Here is a 20,749-nt window from a genome sequence, read left to right as displayed (position 1 = left end):
TATTTCTGCCGTGAAGCAGTAATGCGTTTCGGTTTGAAGGGTGGGGCAGCCGTTGTAACTATACGTGAGACCTTAGAACTTATATCTCAAGCTGGGTGGCGCATTTACGTTGTGGATGTCTATGGGCTCCAGTAACCACTTAACACCAGGTGGGATGTGAGCTCGTCCACCAATCTAAGCAATAAAAAAAAAAATAGACAATCAGTTATATTTAGGGTATCAAGAAAATCTATTGTCGAACGATCTAAAAAAAAACTTCAATCTTTAATCATGAGTACTTCCATAAAAGGCGAAAGATCTATACGTTTTGAAGAGAAATTGTCCCTCCTGGCTGAGCCTTTGCTCGCCCACCTGTGCTGGTGAAACTAGAAAGGCCTCCGGGCCACCAGTAATCTTTCAATCATTAAAAAAAAGTAATTCTTCTATTTTTCTAACTGGAATAGCGAAAGTATCACACCATACAGCCTATTTTTTGTATATCTGTTTTATGAAAAATGACGTGAAGCGAAATGAAATATAGTGGATTAATTTGAGACATTAATCAGTTGAGATGAAATGAAATGAAACGATATGATATGGGGTAAAATATGGTCTCAGTAAAATGGTTGTTATTTACTTTCCCTTTTAAGTGGATTTTTTGGAAAACCCCAAGAAGCTACTTCCAGTGGCCTTGTTTTATTTTTCCACATTTGTGCTCTATCACAGGTCCTGTATTAAACAATTTTAAACTACCAAATAATTAAACAATTCACACAATTTTACTCTTCACTAATAACTAATACAAAAGCTGACAGTGAAGTTACAAAACTACTGGCATTGACATTTAAAAAAATGTCATTAACAAGCCTTAGGTTATGATACAAAATACAAAACAATAGAACTATTGTAAATACCAGCAAATAAGATTTTAAATTATATTAATATATTATAAATGGTACATATATACGTGCTAATTTTTCACTGTTAGCGAACCTTTTTGTTCGATGTTAAACAATGAGCCTGCAAGACAGACTAAAGCCCATTTTGAAAATACTAAAATTTACATCAATTTGGGGAGGTGGTGGAATTTTTTTTGCTTATCATGTCAGTCAGACGTACAAAACAGTAGACAAGATCGTAAACACAAAAGTTCTAGATCGTGAAAAGAAACATACCCCAGAATATATTTACATTGACGACCCTTCATACAGCATCACATTAAAAAGGGAACAAGACAAAGAATCTAGACGGTCTATAGGTCTCTCGCGAGTTTGGAAGAGTCTGAAGCATTCTTTAGCATGGCGTCTTTTGTGGTTATGTCGTCACGGGAACAAGGAGCAGCGTAACATAGCTCTGAAACAGCTAGCTGCTTTCAAAAACAATAAGATTTGGGACTGTCAAAAACTCGCTCAAGCTTTAGACATGAACACAGCCGTCTTGCTAGCAAGAACTCGCGGTGCTGATCTACGGTACTTCCTCCCTCCGCCTATACATGTACGTAGAGCCGCATTAACTTCTGAATTACTCTCTTTCAAATTCCGAGACATGATACTTTCTGTTCAAGGAGTCCATCCACACAGTTGTATTCAACATTTCCTATCGAAATATTTTGCCAATATTCAGGAACAGGCCTTAGAAGCAGATAATATTCCCGCAAAGCCAGATAGTATTAGTGAGAGAGATTTGTGTATTTTGTGTCTTGATGCCCTCTATCACCACATCAGTCTTTTTCATGTTAACGATTATGAAGATGATGATTCTATAAAAACTCTTATAAAAATGGGACTCCTTCCAAGATTAGCTGAGTTAATGTTAAGAGAGCGCGATGACACTGATTTGGATTTGGCTGTACTTAAAATACTCACTGTTCTGAGTGTTCATTGTAATTTATTATTAGATTTTTTTCAAAACGGTCTTATAAAAGAGTTGTCTCGGCTCCTTAGATCAAAAGATGTGCGATTGGCAAGTTCTGCTGCAGTTTGTTTAGCAAATTTATCAGGGGAACATTGTTACAGACCAGGACTGTACTTGTTGCACCCATTGTATCGAACTACAGTTGCACCAACATGTGACACTCTTCTAGTGCACGGCCTCAGAGGTGGTGTTTTTGTCACATGGCGACAGAGAGATAAAAAGTGCGCTGAACCTCTTGGAATTGTTGAAGGAACAATATCCGATGTTGACTGTGATCCCTGCGAAGAAAAATCAATCGATACAAAGTATCTTGACCCAGATTTGCAACAAGTAATGGATGATCTGATAGAATTAGATGATGAAACTCTGTTGTCTGACTTAGAAGTAGTTTTACATGACCTCCCTATTGAGGCAAAGCGAGAACCTTTGAATACTAATATTTACACTATAAGTAAGAAACGCATAGCCCTTATGCAGGAAGAAGAGGATCAATGTAATTATACATTTTGTTGGCCTAAAGATTGGCTACCTAAAGACTGCAATAATTTGAGAATATTAGGTATCAATTATTGGAGCTCAATATCTGAATGGCTAGAACGATGCCCCCTACAGACAGCTGACATATCAACCAAGGCTTCAGAATTAGGTCCTACATTAGTTGATGCTGGTGTCGGAAGAAAAGGTACTCCTGTTGTGTGGTTAGCTCATTCCATGGGAGGGCTTATAGTTAAACAAGTACTCATTGACTCTGCTCAAAGTAGTGATGACAAATTTAAAAGGCTTTCAAGGAATACTAAGGCTGTATTGTTTTATAGTACACCTCATAAAGGTAGTGCACTTGCGACTATGCCAAGGGCTGCAGCTGCTGTGCTGTGGCCTTCAAACGATGTGCGTCAGTTACAAGAAAACTCGCCAGTTTTACTTGAACTGCATAGAGCATTCATACACGCAGCTGAACAATACCAATGGGAGACCATAAGTTTTGCTGAAATGATGCCAACTTTGGTTACAACATTTAAAGTACCAATCCACTTTGTAGAAGCTTATTCTGCAGACTTAGGACGAGGTGTGTTTTATCAGTTACCTTTAGATCATCTGTCTATATGTAAGCCGGCCACGAGACAATCAATACTGTATACAACAGTCCTGGATGTAATACAAAGGGTGACTGCCAGAAATATTGAAATAAAATACTCTGATTCCCTTATAAAATGGATTATTGACATGCTTTGGTGGACTCTGAGGACAAAAACTAATGAGGCTATAGAAAAAGTTGATGAAGCTCAAAGAATTGAAGGTCTTCGTTGGTATGAGCGAGTCCTACTCGACACATTTACTGATGGATTTACAGATTAGAAAATATGAATAACAATTAATTTTCTTGCCTAGCTTATGGTATTGTAAGAAAAACATTGTTATTTTCAATGAAAGTAAATTGTAAGTGTGGGACATTTTGGATGTATATGTACGATTTAAATTGTATACATCCAAGCAATAATGGATAATACTTAACTGTATGTAATGTATGTTAGCAAAGCAAATGATAAATAAACATGTATTAATTGTTTTCCTGTATTTTGTGTTTCTCATTTTACTATATTTTATAACAAAAAATACTTTGCTTTTCTCCTTTACTGTACCCATTATTTTTGTAGTTAGCAGCGAAATTCACTTATTATTGTCTGTGGGCTCGGGTGCTAGCCTAATGTAAGACAACTTTTTCATTAAAACAATATACTTTAGAGTTTAGACACAGTCATAGTATCAAATAACTTCTCATGGAAGCTTCGCGGCAAAAAGCTACGTAGAAAATTAATAAACTAGTACATAATGACCACATTGTGTAATCATTTATTATAGTTGTAATACTTTTTTTTGGTATTAGATTTCATTTGCAATGAAACATACCTAGTCAATATGTTGTTGAAAATGTGAAATTTAAATAAACATTTATCTTTTTTTTATCCCGACATCTGTTAGAGACAGTTAAAATTAGTTGTCAAAAATCATTTACGTTACAGTAGAAATGAAATGTTACTGTGTTTCATAGTTTACGTCAAAGATGGCGCTACCAGCTCACTTTGCAGTTAGGTAATGTAAAAAATGCGAGATATTATTTATTAAAATTATTGCTTTTAAGGCTAATTTTGCGTGATTTCTTTATATACGTAAATATATTCTATTCAATAAAAATTTATTGATTTATAATTTATATTGTAAGTATCAAAAGATATTTTGGAGTAACGATAATATTTCAGCGTCTACCATCTGTTCCAGATATCGTTTTTAATTGCCTTCCTGAATAAAAGTGGTAGCCGTGCATCATGGACATCAACCTCCAGTCTTGTTTACCAAGCTTAGGTCCACCGATGACTGCGTTACACTAGAAGATTCCACCTGCTTCGTCACATTGGAAGGAGTCGCCATAATATGAATATAAATGCCCTGTATAATAATAATAATAATAAGCCTTTTATTTCATGCAAATAATAGGTTACATACACGTTTCAAGTATGAAAAAGAAATTATAAAAAAGAAAAGAAAAAAAAATAGTGATGCTGTTAACACTTATTTACCCCTTTCTCCTTCCTGCCCTCATACCTCTTCCCTCCCTCCCCTTCGTTTAAAAAATTCTAAATGTAGATAGTGCTTTTAATTATTTGTTTACATGACATTGCCTAACCTATGCATGTCAAACTTGGAAATTTACATCCAAATGCCCTGTAATAATATACCTATAGTTATTCTTTAGAGCCCTTCCCGTTTCTTATTCACTTTTCACAGACTTCAAGATCATTGTAGAAAGAGTAGGGCAATAATAATCGATCGAAAAAAAAAGTGTTTAATATAATTATTTTATTATGGATTATAGATTTAAAATTCGAACCTAAATTTTAGTTTAAAAATGATTATAACGCAGAGTGACGCACGATTATGACGCAGATTTTAACCTACTTTAAACATTTCTCTTTAATGAATAGCCATATGAATATGATGAGCATTAAAACAAATCTATTGGCATTTTGTTGAATTGCAATGAAACTGTACAGTTCTTCTCGGTCGGATTTTGGCATAACACCAGGATAGTACGACACTTGGCACGCGAGCCGTTTTAAAAAAAATTGGATTTATCTGATATATTCTTCATACCAATGGGATGGGTCTTTGTACAGTTGTTTTTGGCACTTCATGGAAGGTTTCTGGCATAGTGCCATCGACGTATATACGATAGGTAGTCGCGTGTCGGTTTCAATAACCAACGTCAAAGCGCAGCGCGGCCCGCTTATGTCAGTTAAATCTCGTAATCATAATACCTTATACACATTAAATTATGTCAAAAAGAACAAAATATGTGCTATACTCGTAATATATTTATAACATAAGCGACTGAGGTGAAATTTCTGCCATCAAGCAGTTACGAGTTCCAGTATGAGATTTCGACCTAGTGCCTTAAGGTAGGTGACGTCGAGTTTTGTCTTGTGTCGCTAACCGGTGAAACTCACCATCTGACTGTATATTTCATTTTTGTTAGTACAAAATTAATTACTCTACAACATTGCCAGTTTCTAAGAGATTGCTATTACAATGATCTATCTGTATAAATACTTGAATCCATTAAAATGTAAAATATTCTATTTTGTTGCGGAAAAAATGGTTTTTGGAAAAAAAAACCTTTAATGAATGACAAACCAGCCATTTGTTACCAATTAAATTAGACATAATTAGACAAAAACAATAACAATATACCAAAATTTAAATTCATAGACGAGAGACAATGATAGCGTTCTAATGTCAAAACACTAAGCATGTTATCATACCAAACTTTTCAAATATTACCATGTCCATTATTGTTTAATATCTGAAGCCCATTCTGGTTTACAACTTCCAGATGTCTGAAGATTAACGAGGGTTCTATTTCCCCAGCGACAGACTGTTTGTCGGTCTCAGATCTAAAATCTCGCAAAATTCAAGTCGAACCGGTTTGATAGTATTGAATTGTAACGTGATTACTTTACAATTGAAAAGCAGTTTCCCCAGCCAGTTTTTATTCATTAAAACGCCTATACTTCCACTGCATATTGAATGCCTAGTTATTCTAGGATCGATAAACTTGGAAAATGTGGATAAAGAATAAAGTATATTTTAACATCTCATTATTATTTTGAACATTAAAATGTGTTCACAGCTATTATTGAGATATGAACGTCCACTTATCTGGCTAAATTTATTATTACACCCGCAAAAGGATGATTTATTTAAGTATATTTTATTTTATCTTTTGATTTTGCACACACACATCCCTCAAAACGGACCTAAAGTTCAAAATCAGTTAATATTTAAGCTAAGTTGAAATATGTACAAAAACAATTCAATTCAAAAATATAGTGATTATTTCAGACTGAAAAATTTTAAATAGATTAGATTTACCATCTTGCAATTGTTTTATAAAAAAAGCTACCTACAACATTTTTTTCCATTAACTTACAGCTTCGTACCTGGATCCAAGCTAATCTTGTATAGTAATATTTATTCACTATGTGACCAAACACATATCTAAACAATACCTTATTTCAAATTGAATTCAATTATTCTATTTAACACAATCAATACATTTCAAACGTGTAGACGCATTTACAAAATCTAGCGTAGAAATTTTAATTAAATTTTTTAAACAAATAATAAATTTAAATAAATTTTAAGAAACGATAGACCCCTTTGCTGTTTTCTGAACCTCATTGAAAAATCTGTATATACGATAAAAAACGAAAAACCTATTGTTTAAAAAATGCAATTATAGTTTTTTTTTCATTTCATGCATCGTGCAAAGTAAAGACGTATTAAATGCAATACTCGTATACCTATTGATAGCTCAAGTTATCGCATATTTTGTACATCAAATATACGCACAGAAGATTATGAGCACTCAATTTGTTATCAATAAAAAACACTAAGCTAGATTCGTAAAAGGTGTAACTATTCATGATTTACCCTTCTCGGATTTTAAATTTAATGTATAGAAACACGTGTACACAATACCCAGTCTGATTGTGTCTGAACACTGAATGTATCTTTTATACGAAGTACCTGACTAGGTAGATATCGTTCTGTTAAAGGGGAGTACTGTATTCGTCTACACTAAATACATTATTCGCGTTGAAAGATAACAAAGCTGAATAATTCTGCTTTTGAAATTGCACACAAAAAGAGCAGATGTTTCTAGAGAATGTTACTAAAGAGAGTAATAATTATATCGACGCTTGAAAGGCAGACCTGATTAAGCGACAATAACATTTTTTTTTTTTTTTTTTTTTTTTTATTGCCTTTGTAGGCAGACTAGCGTACGGCCCACCTGATGGTAAGTGGTTACCGTCGCCCATGGACTTCAGCAATGCCAGGAGCAGAGCCAAGCCGCTGCCTACTGCTTAATACTCTCCACAAGCCTCGTTTGAAGAAGGACATGTCATAGCGCTCGGGAAACACCGTGGAGGGGAGCTCATTCCATAGCCGGATGGTACGTGGCAAAAAAGACCTCTGGAAACGCACTGTGGATGGCCGCAGTGGCTCCAGGTAGTATGGATGAACTCTACTCCGGTGGCGGGCGGTGCGATGGTAAAAACGAGACGTTGGTATCATCTCGAACAATTCCTCAGAGCACTCCCCATGGAACATGCGGTACAAAATACAGAGGGACCCGAAGTCCCTCCGCAGACCCAGAGGCTCCAAGCGATCCGTGAGAATGGGATTATCGACAATCCGAACGGCTCTCTTCTGTATGGAGTCAAATGGAAGAAGCTGGTATTTGGGAGCCCCGGCCCAGAGATGGGAGCAGTACTCCACGCGAGGCCGGACTTGTGCTTTATAGAGCAAAAGTCTTTGTCCAGGCGTGAAGTACCGCTTCGCTCTGTTGAGGACTCCCAGCATTTTGGACGCCAACTTGGCTTTGCCTTCCAAATGACTCCGAAATTGGACATCGCTCGAAATGTCGACCCCAAGTATCCCGATACTCCCGGAAGCTTGCAGGGATACTCCTTGGAATTGCGGCGCCATGACAAAGGGGTCCTTCTTCGCAGTGAACGCGCAAACTTGTGTCTTTGTCGGGTTGAATTGAATCAAGTTGAATTGAACCAAGTTCAATTCACCCCATTCGGAGACTCGCCCCAGAGAGTTCTCCACTTCAGACACAAGTTTTGATCGTCTCTCTTGCACCACGCTCCGAGAGAGACTCTGATGGCCGATATATCGCGCATCTCCCGTGCTGTCATCCGCATAGCAATGCATGCCATCAATAGACAGCATGTCATTGATATACAGGATGAAAAGCGTGGGGGAGAGCACCGAACCTTGTGGAACGCCAGCGTTAATGGTCATGGTATCAGAGCAGTCACCGTCTACAACGACAGTGATGCTCCGCCCATCCAAAAAGCTAGCGATCCACTTGCAGAGACCCTCGGGGATTCCGTAAGATGGTAACTTCGATAGAAGTGCCCTATGCCAGACCCTGTCGAAGGCCTTCGCGATATCAAGGCTCACAGCAAGAGCCTCGCCCTTGCTCTCCAAGGCTTCAGCCCACCTGTGAGTAAGGTATACAAGAAGATCGCCAGCTGAGCGACCGTGACGGAAACCGTACTGTCGGTCACTGATCAGCTGGCGATCCTCCAGATACTTCAGGAGTTGTATATTAATTATTCGCTCCATCACCTTGGAAAGCAAGGAAGTTATCGCGATAGGCCTATAACTCGATGGGTCCGACCGGTCACCCTTCTTGGGGATAGGGTGGACGTGGGCGGTCTTCCATGAAGACGGAACCCTGTTAGTGCAATAAGAGAGGCGATACAAACGCGTTAGCGCAGGCGTCAGCTCAGGGGCGCACGTTTTCAGAACCACTGCAGGGATGCCGTCTGGCCCACTCGACTTATGGACGTCCAGGAGTCGGAGCTCCCGCCTGACTGCACACTGCGTGAAGCAGATCTCAGGCAAGGAGCTATCACACTGGGGGATGTTCGGTGGTGTAGCACCGCCGTCGTCCACGGTCGAGTTCGAGGCAAAGAGTTTGACCAGAAGGTCAGCCTTCTCTTTCGCACTATGGGCCAAACTGTCATCGGACTTGCGCAGTGGTGGGAGACTAGACCTGCAAAAGTTTCCTTCTGCAGCTTTGGCGAGCGACCAAAAAGCACGGCTCCCAGAGGGATAGCTATTTAGTCGCTCGCCAACTCTAGCAACGTGCTCCGACTTCGCCTTGGCAATAACCTTCTTGTAGGACCTGGAAGCGGCGTTATATTTCCGCCTTTCCTCTGAGATGTTAGGATCCTGACGTCTCCTGGCATTATCCCATGCCACGTATGCGGACCGCTTGAGGTGTGCAGCATCCCTGCTGGCATTGTTATACCAGGGTCTACTGCAACCCCCGACGGGCACCTCAGAGGAGGGAATAAACAATTCCATCCCCTGGAGCACCACGTCTTTAAGACAGTCCGCACAGACATCAGGATCAGCAGAGGAAAAGCAGAACCGCCCCCATGGGTAGGATGCGTAAAATTCACGCAATCCATCCCAATCTGCTGACATATACTTCCAAACTCTTCGATACCCGGTCGTCGTTCGACGACCAGGACGAGAGAGTGGTACAACAGCACGGATAAGGCAGTGATCAGACGATCCAAGTGGAGCGTCGACCACCACACTGTATCCGGCCGGATCCGTGGTCAGCAGAAGGTCCAACAGAGAAGGTTCGTGCCCCTCGATATCCGGGACACGGGTGGGCTGTGTCACCAGTTGGGAGAAGCCGTAGGCCAAGGCGAAATCGTAGGCAGTCCGACCCGGGAGGTCAGTGGTTCTGGACGCCAACCACTCTTGGTGGTGAGCGTTGAAGTCTCCAAGGACCACCACCTCCGCAGATGGGTACTGCTCAAGCACGCGGTTAGTCCCCTCTTGCACATGCTCAATCAGAGCTGAACCTGCATCACTGCTGTGGGACCTGTACAGGCAGGCGTAGATTCGGGTACAACCCCCGTGATCCACGCGCAGCCACAAGAGGGACAGGTCCCGTTGTTCGAGGCCTCGTAGACGGCGACAACAGACATCAGCCCGAACGAATACACACACCCCGGCTTTACGCAGGAAGTTGTGCTCCAATACGTAGCCGGGGTATTCAAGATACGAGGTATCATCCGGAGTCGATATCTGCGTCTCCGTCAGAAACAGTAGGGCAGGCTGCGCCGTCTCAAGATGGTGGTGTACGGCGTCAAGGTTGCTATGTAGGCCCCTGACATTGCTGAAATCCACATTAAATGTGGAATAGGGGATCGCCGATATAACCCTTTTTCTGTTTATGATTTTCATTTTTGTTGTTTTTTGGAGAGTGGGATAAGGTGAGGTAGGATGTTCGAAGTGAAATCATGACAACACCTGAATAAAGCGCGGAACATAGCGTGTGGTCGATCACGGGTTGCGTGAGAGACCGACGCAGGGCATGGAAGGGCCCCCAGTCCACCCTGCGTGCGATCGCCGGGATCCACTCCGGTCTCCGACTCCGGCACGACGACCGCACGACAGGATTTTACACCGGTTGGCGGGACAGCTTCCCGGGGCGGAGTTTAGTAGTGACACCCGGGTTCAGGTCCCCTACTGACCGGCGGGCGGCGGCGAACACCGTTTCACTGGGTCTCCCTATACCTCCGTCAAACAATCACGTCCCGCAAGCTCGCACACACGTTTGCTCCGCATGTTCCAGGTATCATCAAGATTCACCTCCAACAAGGAAGAGGAAAGGGAAGGAATAAAACTGGCTCTCCAACCCACACGCCGGAACACAGCTAGACTATTTGGCGGCGGACTCTAGTTGGAGGGTGGTCGCCATCCAGTCGGACTAGGTCCTACCACCGGTTACGTTTTCGGCTCCCGTTTTGCACCACCCAGGGGTTACTTGTAGGGAATCGCGGGTTAAACCTACGGAAGCGGGAAGCATTCAACCCCCTGCTTTATACATAAATGATAGGCAATAACCATATTCGATGCGCAAAAAAAATATATTTCTAGATCTATTAAAATCATTTCAATCCTTAAATAATTTAGCTAAAATAACAAATTAGCTAAAATATTTTTTTTTTTCAGGTATTTCAACTTTAGTTTAGTCTGCTGTAAAGTTCACGCATTGTCGCTTAGTCACGTTTGCCTTTCAAGCGTCGATATGTAGTACGATATACGATTAACGTGTTTTACCAGCGCCACATAAATATATAAAAAATCTTCATTGAATTCGAAAAGGGACTATAAAACTTTGAAAATTATTACTTCGATTTTTCAACACATTGATTTTTTTATTATGTTAATGTAATATGTGTATTATTTCCAAGTCAGCATTTTTTTTACGTTGGAAAATTTATGTCGATCCTCGCTCTATTTTAGATTTCGAGGGCATTACTCATTAGAATTCGGTTCCATCACCTTAAGACGATCGGAGAACTTACACTGAATATTACCTGAAAATCCATTCCCTTCAATTAAAATTAATCATGATTTTTCATTATAATATGGAGCGAGCATACCTTGTGGTGTTTCTATAATTATTTTTAAAAAGCTCATATCTTTCCGTAGATATTTATAAATTGGCTTTGATTCCAATGTTTTATTTTCTAATGGAAAGTTACAAGTTCGCAGCTCCAAAAATCACGTAGTTTAAAAACTGAGAAAACTAAAAGCATTTTTTCGGAAATCCCTCAAGATTTTATATCAAAGTTATCATATAATTGTAGTGTCATTGTTTAGTGTGCAAATTTTTAAGTTTAACGGAAGTTTTGAACGTTTCTGAAAATTGCGTTAAAATATTCCCTTACATATCTATAACATGTTCATACTCGTATAGGTATACAGATCAAATTAATGAAAGCGTGTTAAAATAGGGACTCGGTCACACAGCGTACTTATTATATTTCTCACAATTGATCAATTATTCATGCAAAGATAAAATTTAGCCATTAAAAGAAAGTAACTATTGACAGAGCTTAGACGAAATTAGGTCACACCGAGGGATTCTAGTCTTGATTGATTTTTTAGTGAGAGTTGTCTTAACCATCGCGGTGGAAATAGGCTGGACAGTGTCATTACTGCTGCTCCGAAATCCGCAGTTTTCAGTAATCACGCCTCACAGCTGCGCATACTTTCGCATAGCAACACGTATTAGAGTGAATGTGTTAATTAAGTGACGCCGTCTACAAATCCATTGTACTGAACGGTTTGTACTTTTAATGATATACAATGTATTTTAATTAACTATCGTTTAATTTCCTTATCGTAGACGTGGCCATATTGACGATGAAACTTTGAACACGTATGCAGGCAGCTGACAACGTGTTTAAATTTAATGCGTATGAAAAATCAATAACCCACTTTCTCTTTGGAGCGTTTTATAAAACTATAAACTCATATTCTAAGTATATTAGAATTTCTATTGCGCAGTTTTGTTTTTCAAAATGGTTGTCATGACAACGCGGTTTATTTATCCGCTGACATCATGATAAAGTATGTTTTAAAAGGCATAGGGTGCCGAAGACGTCTGACAGCTGGTGATTCCAGAAAAATACCCCAAAAAATCGTTATGAAAATTATAATTTGCTTTTTTTTACCTACCTAAGCTGATAGCCTTGAGAGGCTATTTCAGCGTAACCTTAACTAGTAGGTGAGCTCACGGGGCTCAAACCGGAGTGATGCTAACATTGATCCTAGCAAGAGCAATGCTTCGCAGAATATACCACCGGATCGGAAACGCGACCCACTGAAAAGATCCGGCGAGAAACTCAGTGGGCGGTGTTAATTCGCTCGTCGAGCCTTTCGTCGCAAGCGACGGGTTCGACGAGGACGGTGACCGGTGCTTTTGTGGTACCTAAAAGAACCGTTAATGGATCGGGAGGATCCGTAATAACGTGTTTTGGGTAACGTCGACTGTTTACCATTCGGTTTACAGGATCGGGTATGAGCATAGTAAAACGCTATTGTATGAAAAACAACGATTTTTTAAAACACTCGCGCACCGCCTGTCGTTCATTGAGTGTACTATGCCAGAGCCCTCCCTCGGATAGCAACAACAACGACAGTACTTCATTAGGAACGGATTGAGGACAAACGAACATTTTTAACATGCTTTTATATATCAGCTTAGTATCCATGTGTATATGTTTGCACGCATGTATGTAACCTAATCTTTGAATTTTTGTTGATTAACGTGAATATTTGTACACGCATCAAGGACCGACTAACCCATAGACACAGTCCACTGAGTTTCTCGCCGGATCTTCTCAGTGGGTCGTGTTTCCGATCCGGTGGTAGATTCTGCGAAGCACTACTCTTGCTAGGGCCAATGTTAGCCACGTCGTCAGGTTTGAGCCCCGTGATCTCACCTACTAGTTAAGGTGAAGCTGAAATAACCTCTCAAGGCTATCAGCATAGGTAAGGAAAAAAAGGACCGATATCAATGCAGTAATTTTATGACTTCGCTCTAATAATCCGACCAGGAGCATCATACGTTTAAATAATAAATATTTTAAGTATATAATTTAGATAGACATACAATATGAATAATTCTAGAGTCTGTGATGTTGCACGCAAATATCTGATAAATGAGATTATCAGTTTTATTACCAGACGCAAGTTTGATTACGCATTCGGAAAATGAATTTCGTAATGACAGGGTGACTCACAGTAACACTAACCCCCATCTTTAACGCGAAGGTGTCTTGATTTCCAGTCTAAAGTTCCGGACGAATGACAATTAGGTTCAAACTTTGACCTCACGTCTCAAAGCGAGCGTTGACAATAGTACTAAGTGAATTAAAACCCGACGGATCGAGATCTCGTCCGGTGTTAATTGATAACTATTAAAGTGTTATATCCACTCTGCCAGTACCAGATGCCCTTTACTGAGATACTAATTGTGACGGGCAATCTAACCTTAATGCCGTAGAAGACGAGAGAGAGAGAGAGAGAATACACTTTATTGTACATCAAAACAGAATTTTCATTAAAAACTGAACAGAATTTACATTACATTAAACAGTCAAAAAGCAGTTACATTTGTACAATAGGCGGTCTTATCGCTAAAAGTGATCTCTTATAGACAACCGTTTAATTTACAGAAATTCTGGAAAATATAAAAATATAGCAGGTATGTTACGGTGTACTATAGACAATACACTAGCTAGACTCATAAACTCTAAGACTTATCACCGTTTTTAGCTACGAATCAGGACGTGAAGATTGATCGATATACTGCAACACAAACCAAATAAACTGATGGATCTTGTTCTTCTAACCTCACACGGCGTTTGGTTTTCGTATATACATATTTATAAACAGATACAAAATATAGTGCTATTAGTAAAACATTTGGTTTACTCCTATACTCAATCGGTCAATAAGATTACAAAATAATCATAAACAAAGCATTTTAAAAGCATAAAAGAAAAGTTACAAATTATGAATTTTATTTGTTATATCGATGCTAATATTATAAATGTGAAAGTTTTTTGGTTGTACTTTTTTCACGTAGAAACCAAGCAATGGATTGAGATGTTTTTTTTTAGATCATAGTATTAGACTAGGAGAGTAATATAGACTAAATGTTATACCGAAAAAATGTTTACTGGTGGTAGGACCTCTTGTGAGTCCGCGTGGGTAGGTACCACCGCCCTGTCTATTTCTGCCGTGAAGCAGTAATGCGTTTCGGTCTGAAGAGTAGGGCAGCCGTTGTAACTATACTGAGATCTTAGAACTCATGTCTCAAGGTGGGTGGCGCATTTACGTTGTAGATGTCCATGGGCTCCAGTAACCACTTAACACCAGATGGGCTGTGAGCTCGTCCACCTATCTAAGCAATAAAAAAAATAATGTTTTATTCTCACGGGAAACTATCCTGATCCTTTACCTTGATCACGCAATCGAATCCGTAGTTATGAGCTAGTGTCCTAAATTGTAGACTGATATGTGGGTATTATAAACAAAATAATGTTTCATGTCATTTAAAATAAATCATAAGCGCATGTCGTATTGACTATCGATTTAATTTGAAATCATTTAAATACGATTACTAACAATTATTATTAAATCGTATTATTACTACGTTTATATATTATTATGTAGTAGAGACAGGAAAATGGAAACCAATTAAAATAGCCCCGCAATCGATGTTGTAAATTTTCGCAAACAACCACGTTTACTTATAATTTTAATCTAGCGTTCTCATTAGTGTTAAAGTATTTGGATAAACTAGAGGTCCCGCAGTAGTCGAAATTCGACTATAATAATTAATTGGAATTGTAAGTTTGTACACTATTATGATTGTATTTTATACTTCTATAATCACAAATTTCGCCAAGGCTACACCATAAAAAAATATTAATAAAGACAAACAATATTTAATCTATTCTCAATTTGACCACAGACGTCAAGAACAAAAATTTGACAATAAATAGTATGCATGCATGTTTGCGTGAAATACATGGTATGTAGTGTGTGTAATGTTTTCTTTATTGATTTAATGTATCTTTTATGCATTATTTAAAAAAAATATTAGCATTGTGCACTTCTTCTCTATATTCTCTATAAGTGTGGAAAATTTCATACTCCTCCGTCCGCGCAATTTTCGTAAAAAGGGATACAAAGTTTTTGCTTCAAGTATTAATATAAAATATTTTTTGTAAGTTAAATTTGAAAATATTGGTAAAAAAAAGGGCACATTATATCGCAGAAATTAAGTAACGTTAACAAAAATGATGTTGAATAGCTCAAAGAAATTTTTTCTTTATATTACCTACTCGAGCAAACATAGATATTAATGAACTCCATTGAATGAAATTATTTTCAATTTGAACCGAAACGAAAACGTGAAAGTAAATTATTTCAGCAATTTCGCTTTCTCAATGTTCCCGCAAGACATCGGCGGCGTTTATTGATGTGAGCAGAGCGCGCTCTCAATTTGTTATACGGATTTATATTGCGAATGGACCGGTCGCAACGCCACGAATAATTCATTTAATAGAACGGCTTCGGAACGCGCTATACAACGGACCTGTGTACATGTACGCCACCCGTTTTATGGGTATGCCTCCACGGATGTAGTAATACGACCACCCGGGCACCCCCCACGCCAAAATCACCGCGACCCATTTATTTTCTACTTTACGTAAGCCGGTCCACGGTCCGCACCCGCTCTCCGTGATCTGTCTGTCAGAGGCTTTCTTCGTTCGCGTTGCTGGCTCGCAATTTATTCCTTTTTGCTATTTTCAAGCTCTAGATATCACGGCGCTTGCTCTATTTCGAAACTTACGATGGAATAAAACCGAATGAACGGCAGATTTGTTTAAATTACGTCCGTGACTAGTTTAAATTTCTTGTACTTTCCCAATCTTCTACATTATGTTATCTGCATCAAAATTTATATGAATGTATCTTTTAATGGTCTATTTATTTTTGTTTTCTGAAAAATATCATTGATGATGAGTTTCATAATGTCGCAGAACTAGGCGGGAAGATGATCAGTCATCAATAACGTCAGTGAAAATGGAAGTAAAGTTTTTTTAACTATTCTTATTGGTTGGTAGATGAAATAAATACGCCTCGTACTTAATAGTACTCTTCGTTTCCCGTTAAGTTCGACAAACGATAAATTATCAACAAAAAGAAATAGGTCTAATGAATTTCAATTTTTTTAAAATTAGGCTAAGAGCGAAAAAAATATACACGTTATATATGATCTCGTAAAACAAATTACATACTAAACTGGATAAAGATTATTTGGTTTCAGCTCTTTGAATATCATATCATAGAAACGATTATCTTATATTTCCTAACTCACCGATCTCGCGAAACAACAACAAAATAAATTTCGCTGGACTAAGCCCGTGAACCATCGCAATCCGTTTAAAGAAGAGCCAAGATCGAGGCCAAGAGAAAGTGAAATAGTTCGACGACGTGGGTCCAACTATTACAGCAATACAAGAACTTTCTCTCTCAGTGTATGCACGCCAACGAGATCGATACTGTAAAATTAAACTCAGACAAAACCGATATCATTTAAATCAGTTTATCGCACGCTACTCTTCTAGTTACACCTAGCTAGATATGTTACTTTATATCGACACTAACACCTATTCTAGAATTAAACGGACTCTAATGGAGAGGTTTTTGTTTGTATTTGTTGTCTGTTTACAATTATATGTATATTATTCATTGTAATGGATGAGATCCTGACTATAGATCCTAGAAACAAAGTCGTCCATTGATCTTATTATCCATTTTATTTTCATATCATATGTGGCACTTGCAAGAGTAAAGTGTTCAGTGCAATAGATGATCTTGTCACTATTAAAGATTTTCGATGATTGATCACGAAAAGCTGTACGTTAGAAACGTTATTACTAATTACTAATTTTACTACTATTAGGATATAAGCGATGTAATTAATTATTACTTGTATCGGTCTAAATTAAGTAATTAAAATATCATTATTTGTTGTATTCTTTTAAAGTATGGAGCTGTCGGAAACAAAACACATTATGTAGTAGAAATAAATTTTTATTTTTATATTTTTATGTCTAAGCCCGCTAACTAGGTACCGGCCGTATCGGTCCATTAAAGCAATTTAATTTTCTAGTGTTCATCTAGTGATCGAAATTCAGCCATAAAAACTGAAGATTTAGATTTATATCCCAGAAAGTTGAAATCTCACATAGTTATTAAACCAAAAAGTGAGAAAGAATCCCGGCGTGCTCGTACTGAAATTCAGTTTTAAGTTCCAATATGCATGAGAAAATACAAACCTAAAATGGTTTTTACGGACTACGTAGTGAAATCTGAAAATTATTCTCATTATATCAATTCGGTCAGTTGTGGCGGTCACGGGCGACAAAGGTGTTTGATATATATAATACATTTGGATATTGGGCTACAGTCTATTTTTCTTAAAATAAATAAGCCTATCTACACCAAAACAATGCCTCAAAAACATGGATTAAAGCAGTAAAATTGTGCTATGAATTTTTCGATACATACAAACTTAGTTGTTTTATATGGAAAACAAAAACAAAATGAGTCCCGAATTAAGCACTACTTCCTTGGAGTCGGTCACGTTGCTAAGCTTCAAGCCGACGTACCTCCAGCTCTTTTATATCTTATTAAATACTGCATTCATAAAACGTATGAACTATGCGGTGACCCAGATGCGTGCTCTTTAACGGGTGTAAGCACACACTAAGAACGTTTGTAATGTGATTACATTCCAAGGAGAGATATTGAAAATACTCGACTAATTTATATTACTAATAAAATACTCACACACTAGGTATTTTATTCATATTATACGTCACGGATTACCGTAGATTAGATTCGTGTAATTAAATATTAATTTAATTTAATTACACGAATCTACTGAACTTAAGAATATTAATGTATTTTTAGGATTTAGTTTGCACAAAACATGCACGTGGTTTTTGTTTGTAGATTTACGCCGTTAAATGATTAAACAGTACTTTGTGTATTTGTCCTTGGTCCTTGGTCCTTAGATAAATCATTCAAAGAAAAGAGCTATTATATTTTATTAAACCTGAAGATGATTTTGTTTTAACAAGATCAGCTCGAATATTTGATACAAATCCATTACTTTTCTCAGAATGGTGTGTTTTTCTTAGACGCGTGTATCAGATATCGGTTCACCTTGCATAAAATGGTTACCACAGCCTATAGGCATAACATACTGAATCCCTCCACTTACCTTGACACGTGATGGCTGTGGCTCTGATACTGCTGACATCCAGGACCCAGGGTGAACACTCACCACAAGCCGTCCGTATGTTCGTGTCTGCCTACTAAAGCAATTGTAGCAGAAGCTGATTTACAGTTTGATTGATTACGAATTGACGATCTTATTCGGCACTTTTGAGGCTTTCATTACTGTATAATGGTATTTATCTCATTATAAAAATTACACCTAAATTGAAAGTGTATCAGTAAACTTCCACAATAATCATATCTTATTTGGCAGAGACCGCATTATTTTCTGTATATAAATTCGATACAAATATTCATAATAAGATGTATTGTACTTTACAATCTAGACGAAATATAAACATAATCATTGAGAGTACACGACATCCGCAATTGACACGGGGAGTGTTGATTATTAAATACGTTGTTAATATTGTGAAAATTTCCATACCATTATTTAATGAAAGTTCTGTTATTGACATGTTCCGAAATTCGCAAAGCATTCGGTAAATAAACGGGAAGCTGTATGAACTGTCCGTGAATAATTCATTAGGCAGCTGAATACATTTTTGTGACGTAAATCTCAATCTAGTTTAACATCGACGTAATATAATTTACAGAACAACCTACTGCTACGCACCGCGCCACTGCCAACATCATTGAAATATTATATCAATGTTTCATCGAAAAACAAACGAAGTCTTTCAATACTATGTGCCTGTGAATACGTTGTTGTTATAAGCAAGTTACTTAGTAACGAATCAATGAGAGGTTTATTATGTATACTCATAGATAATGAAAATAATAGCTCCTCGTACAATTTGAGGACTCTTCCTGGAATTGATTGAGTATTTAAAGTTACGTATAGAATTTGAATTGACTTTTTAGTATGGTTCGTAACTGTTCCGTAGTGATCCCTGTTCTATTAAACTATGTTGCAACTATTATAATATACCAATCTCCTTCAGCTTTTGGCAACTGCTTTACCCATAACGGGTCGACTGGGGTGAGCTTCATCTTTGATGTCAATATTCTTACATTTAAAATGCTAGAACCAATTTTATGTTTTACTAACACTAGATTAACTATATAAATATTAAAAATTCGTTTCACGGCCTGAGTCACTTTTCAGTACTTTATTTTTAGTTTACAGTTCATATAAATTCTTATTTGTGCCCACAAAAGGATACGAATGTATCACATGACTCATGGCCTCAGACATTTATCGAATTAAACTTCGCTTTGTCAATTAACCCTCCGAGGAACTCAAGAAACGGAATTTTCTTACAGAATAAAACACTTTGGCAAATATTAAGTAACTGACTTAATTACTTATGCAATTGAGCTTATCTGAATGAAGCTTTGCATTGTGGCCTTGGTCGGCGTCAAAGACTAATGTTGAACAATTAAAACTTTCAAAGCGCCATTCCTCTTTTCATTGGCACGACTCCGGAGATATATATACGGCTCTTAAAACTTCTTCTAACTATAGTGTACGTGATCGAATTTCCAGATCGTTCTCTCGCTTTTAGCCAACACTTGAAGGCTTAAAGATCGCCGGACACTAATTACAAAACACTTCAAACAAAAGTTGTTAATTTATATTTTCATTACACAAAAAAAAAAATTTGATCATAAAATGTTTGGTAGCTATTTTAATGTTCACACAAGCCATTTCATCCAGAATATTCATAATATATTAAAGTCGACCAAAGACCAACAAAAATACTGATGTTTCGATTAAAAAAAAAAGAACACCATAGACCTAGAAGAATCGTATCGAATCACATCGAATTCTCTATCAATTCTTAGGAATTGACATAAATTGAACTGATTGATATTGTTACCAGATGCCAATTTATTGTTATCTATCTATCAGTGTCACGTGATAGCCGAGTGGACTATGTGAATAACAGCAAGCGCATAGACGAACGCGTTTCGCCCTATGACTTCGGTTCCCTCTGTATTTTGTACCGTATGTTCCATGGGGAGTGCTCTGAGGAATTGTTCGAGATGATACCAGCATCTCGTTTTTACCATCGCACCGCCCGCCACCGGAGTAGAGTTCATCCATACTACCTGGAGCCACTGCGGTCATCCACAG

The 20,749-nt window shown here is 38.0% G+C and overlaps 1 protein-coding gene across 1 annotated transcript; it reads left to right on the top strand.

The window, feature by feature from the left end:
- The first annotated feature begins 743 nt into the window (after positions 1-743).
- On the top strand, positions 744-3,468 carry LOC101741411 (protein SERAC1). Its single transcript, XM_004933148.5, has one exon. It carries the CDS (start codon positions 994-996, stop codon positions 3,247-3,249), a length of 2,256 nt encoding a protein of 751 aa, XP_004933205.1. The 5' UTR covers positions 744-993; the 3' UTR covers positions 3,250-3,468.
- Positions 3,469-20,749: the final 17,281 nt, after the last annotated feature.

Source organism: Bombyx mori, chromosome 1 (genome assembly GCF_030269925.1).
Source record: "Bombyx mori chromosome 1, ASM3026992v2".
In the NCBI taxonomy this organism is placed as follows: domain Eukaryota; kingdom Metazoa; phylum Arthropoda; class Insecta; order Lepidoptera; family Bombycidae; genus Bombyx; species Bombyx mori.
This window is presented reverse-complemented; position numbering and strand designations above follow the sequence as displayed.

Excerpts from the sequence above, each read along its gene's own strand:
- LOC101741411 (XM_004933148.5), top strand. The coding sequence starts at position 994 with ATGAGCCTGCAAGACAGACTAAAGCCCATTTTGAAAATACTAAAATTT.